The sequence below is a fragment of the Eschscholzia californica genome, unplaced genomic scaffold, assembly GCF_041429995.1.
Source record: "Eschscholzia californica isolate CP2 unplaced genomic scaffold, dmEscCali1.0.p SCAF_6, whole genome shotgun sequence".
In the NCBI taxonomy this organism is placed as follows: Eukaryota; Viridiplantae; Streptophyta; class Magnoliopsida; order Ranunculales; family Papaveraceae; genus Eschscholzia; species Eschscholzia californica.
Window position 1 is genome coordinate 35,288,853 of NW_028238483.1, and position 2,794 is coordinate 35,291,646.

A 2,794-nucleotide genomic window follows, 5' to 3' on the forward strand; every position below is an offset into this window, starting at 1 on the left:
ATATCATACTGCAAATAGTTGTTTGCATAACACACTTCCAATCAGTTGTCTGCATACAAAACCTAAAAAAGTATACCTGCAACAGTTTAAAGCAATTATCTTTGCATACATTTAGCCAGAATAAAACTTCATATTCAAATTTCAAATAATCCTTTATCGAGTAACAATGAATAACACTTCATATTCAAATTATCTTTGCATACATTTAACGAATGTCAAAATTAATCTTAATTCAATATTGCTGCACATGTTCTCTTGTTATGATGCGCTAACTTGCCACAACGTCCACATTTTCTCTTCTTCTTAATCTTGGCTGCTCCAGCACTCTCAATTCTCACACTCCTTGGTCTACCAGGTGCTCTCTTATTTGATGGTGGATTGATTATCGTCTCATTTGCTGCAAACACCTTTGGTTCATCACTGTTTGGAATAGGTATAATGGCATGTTCATAAGTTTTCTTGAAGCTCTCAGTCGTAAAATATTGTTCAACAAATGTATCCATTGGTCGTCCATCATACTTGATAGCTGTAATAGCATGCTCACATGGAATGCATTCAACTTGCCATTTCAAACACGAACAATAGAACGAACTCAAATCAACTAATTGACTTGGTGTTGAAAAGATTTCATATACAAATTTCGATGATTTTACAACTTTCCATACAGAACCGAACTTACGCCTTTGTCTTATGATTTTATCTATCTCCGGACACAACAAACTAGTCCATTTTTCAGCTAATTCAAGTCTTGTTTGCATCATTTCCATCATTCGTATACGAATGGTTTCTAACATGAGAACTACCGACATGCCCCTTTCCTCCCTTATCCATGAATTATAACTTTCGCACAAGGATGAACATACCTCACCATATCTTTTACCGACAAAATAAGCGTTTGCCCATTTTTCAAATGGGCAATTCTTAAAGAAATCCGTCAAACGTCTACCACCTACTAACTCCATCTCTTTAAAATAAATGATAAATTCATCCTTAGTCAACGCTCGAGCAGCCCGATATAACAAAGACTCTATGTAATCTGCTCTTTGAGAACCATAACCAATTGCATTAACTAAGTTGTTTCTAATGTGCCACACACAATAACTATGGTGTGCATTTGGAAAAAGATCACCAACTCCTTTGATAATACTCGGGTGACGGTCAGACAAGAAAGTATATGTACGACTTCTATCAACAACACGAGCCAAATTCTCCAAAAACCAATTCCAATTTGAATTGTTTTCAACACTAACAACAGCTAAAGCAATAGTAAAAAATCCTGAAAAAAAAACGTAGTTAAATAAATAAATTGCAACTAGAAGACTAGTTACACAAAACTATATAAGTTCATCAACTTAAGAAACCATAACAAACATGTTTGAATGACATATATATGCAGAGGTTGAATATGAAAACATGTTTGCATGACATATATGTGCAAATATGGTTGCAGAACACACAGATGCAAACAACTGTTTGTATACAAAACATGCAAACAGGTGTTTGCATACCACATTGTTAAATCAGGTGCCTGCATACAGAAACCTAAAAAAAGTACCTACAACAGTTTCAAAAGCAAACTATATTCGCACAAGCAACTATTCAAGTGGCAAATAATTCTTTATTGAGTAACAATAAACAAACAACTATTCATAACACAATACTATATGAATTCATTAACTTAGAAATCATACCTTCATTGCCATTCTTTGCACAAGCTGTTAGCAAAGTCCCCTTATATTTGGATTTAAGATGCGTCCCATCAATCCAAATAACAGGCCTGCAGTACTTAAAGCCATGAATACAAGCCTCGTATGCTATGAAAACCCTTTCAAACTGATAAGTGTCCATATCAAGTTGTAGCTGCACATAACTACCAGGATTCCACTTCATAATGGACTTCGTATACCAATCAAGTTTAGCATATCCAGATTCCTCATCACCAAATGCAGAATCAAGTGCTTTTTTCTTAGCATTGTAAGCAATATAGTAAGGGATTTTAACACCATAATCTAATTGAAAAGTAGTAATAATAGCTTTGTTTTTCTTTTTCGGATCAACCTTTACTTCACTTTCTATCAAATTAGATACAACTCTAGAATGAACTGCTGGCTTGTTTATATCAGTAAAACCCCCACCGCAAGTGTGCTCAGGAACATATTTCATCAAATAAAATAACGATGAAATACCAAACCTTGAACAACCATGAACCTTCCACCCACAACCCTCAACCGGACATACTGCTACTACCCGATGAGCATGGTTCCTCTTCATTCTATACCCAAAACCAAATTTGATTGAATACCTATTCAATGCAAACCTAAATTGATCGGCACCTCCTTCAAACTTCTGACCAACTTCAGTAAACACAGATCCCCAAGATTCAGACCTGAGAGGATGTTGGAACAACTTCGATGAACCAGCTTGACTAAAACAAGATGAAGCACTCGATGACTCAACTAAATCCATTTCCTGAACATCAAAACAAATCTATTAACAATGCTGCAAATACAAAAAGCTAAGTTATACTCAATTGTGCAAGCACGATATGCAGTTCTACCAAAATTGTGCAAACACAATTTGCAGAACAAAATTCATCAGAAAAATAGATGTGTAAAATCATCAGAACCAACAAACCATGTATGAAAAAATCAAAACACTAAAACATAAAGCAATCTATAATACATAATCTATAATACATAAAACACAAAATTCATATATACTATCTCCCAGATTCATTAAGTAGAGGAATATAAACAAAGAAACAAATCAAAAAGATAAATAACAAACTATTATA

At 34.3% G+C, this 2,794-nt stretch overlaps 1 protein-coding gene across 1 annotated transcript; it reads right to left on the bottom strand.

Annotated features, from left to right (window-relative positions):
- Positions 1-227: 227 nt before the first annotated feature.
- On the bottom strand, positions 228-2,466 carry LOC147534080 (uncharacterized). Its single transcript, XM_086650091.1, has 2 exons — positions 1,692-2,466; positions 228-1,276 (listed from the first exon to the last, which is right to left on the bottom strand). Exons 1-2 carry the CDS (start codon positions 2,464-2,466, stop codon positions 228-230), a joined length of 1,824 nt encoding a protein of 607 aa, XP_086506217.1.
- Positions 2,467-2,794: the final 328 nt, after the last annotated feature.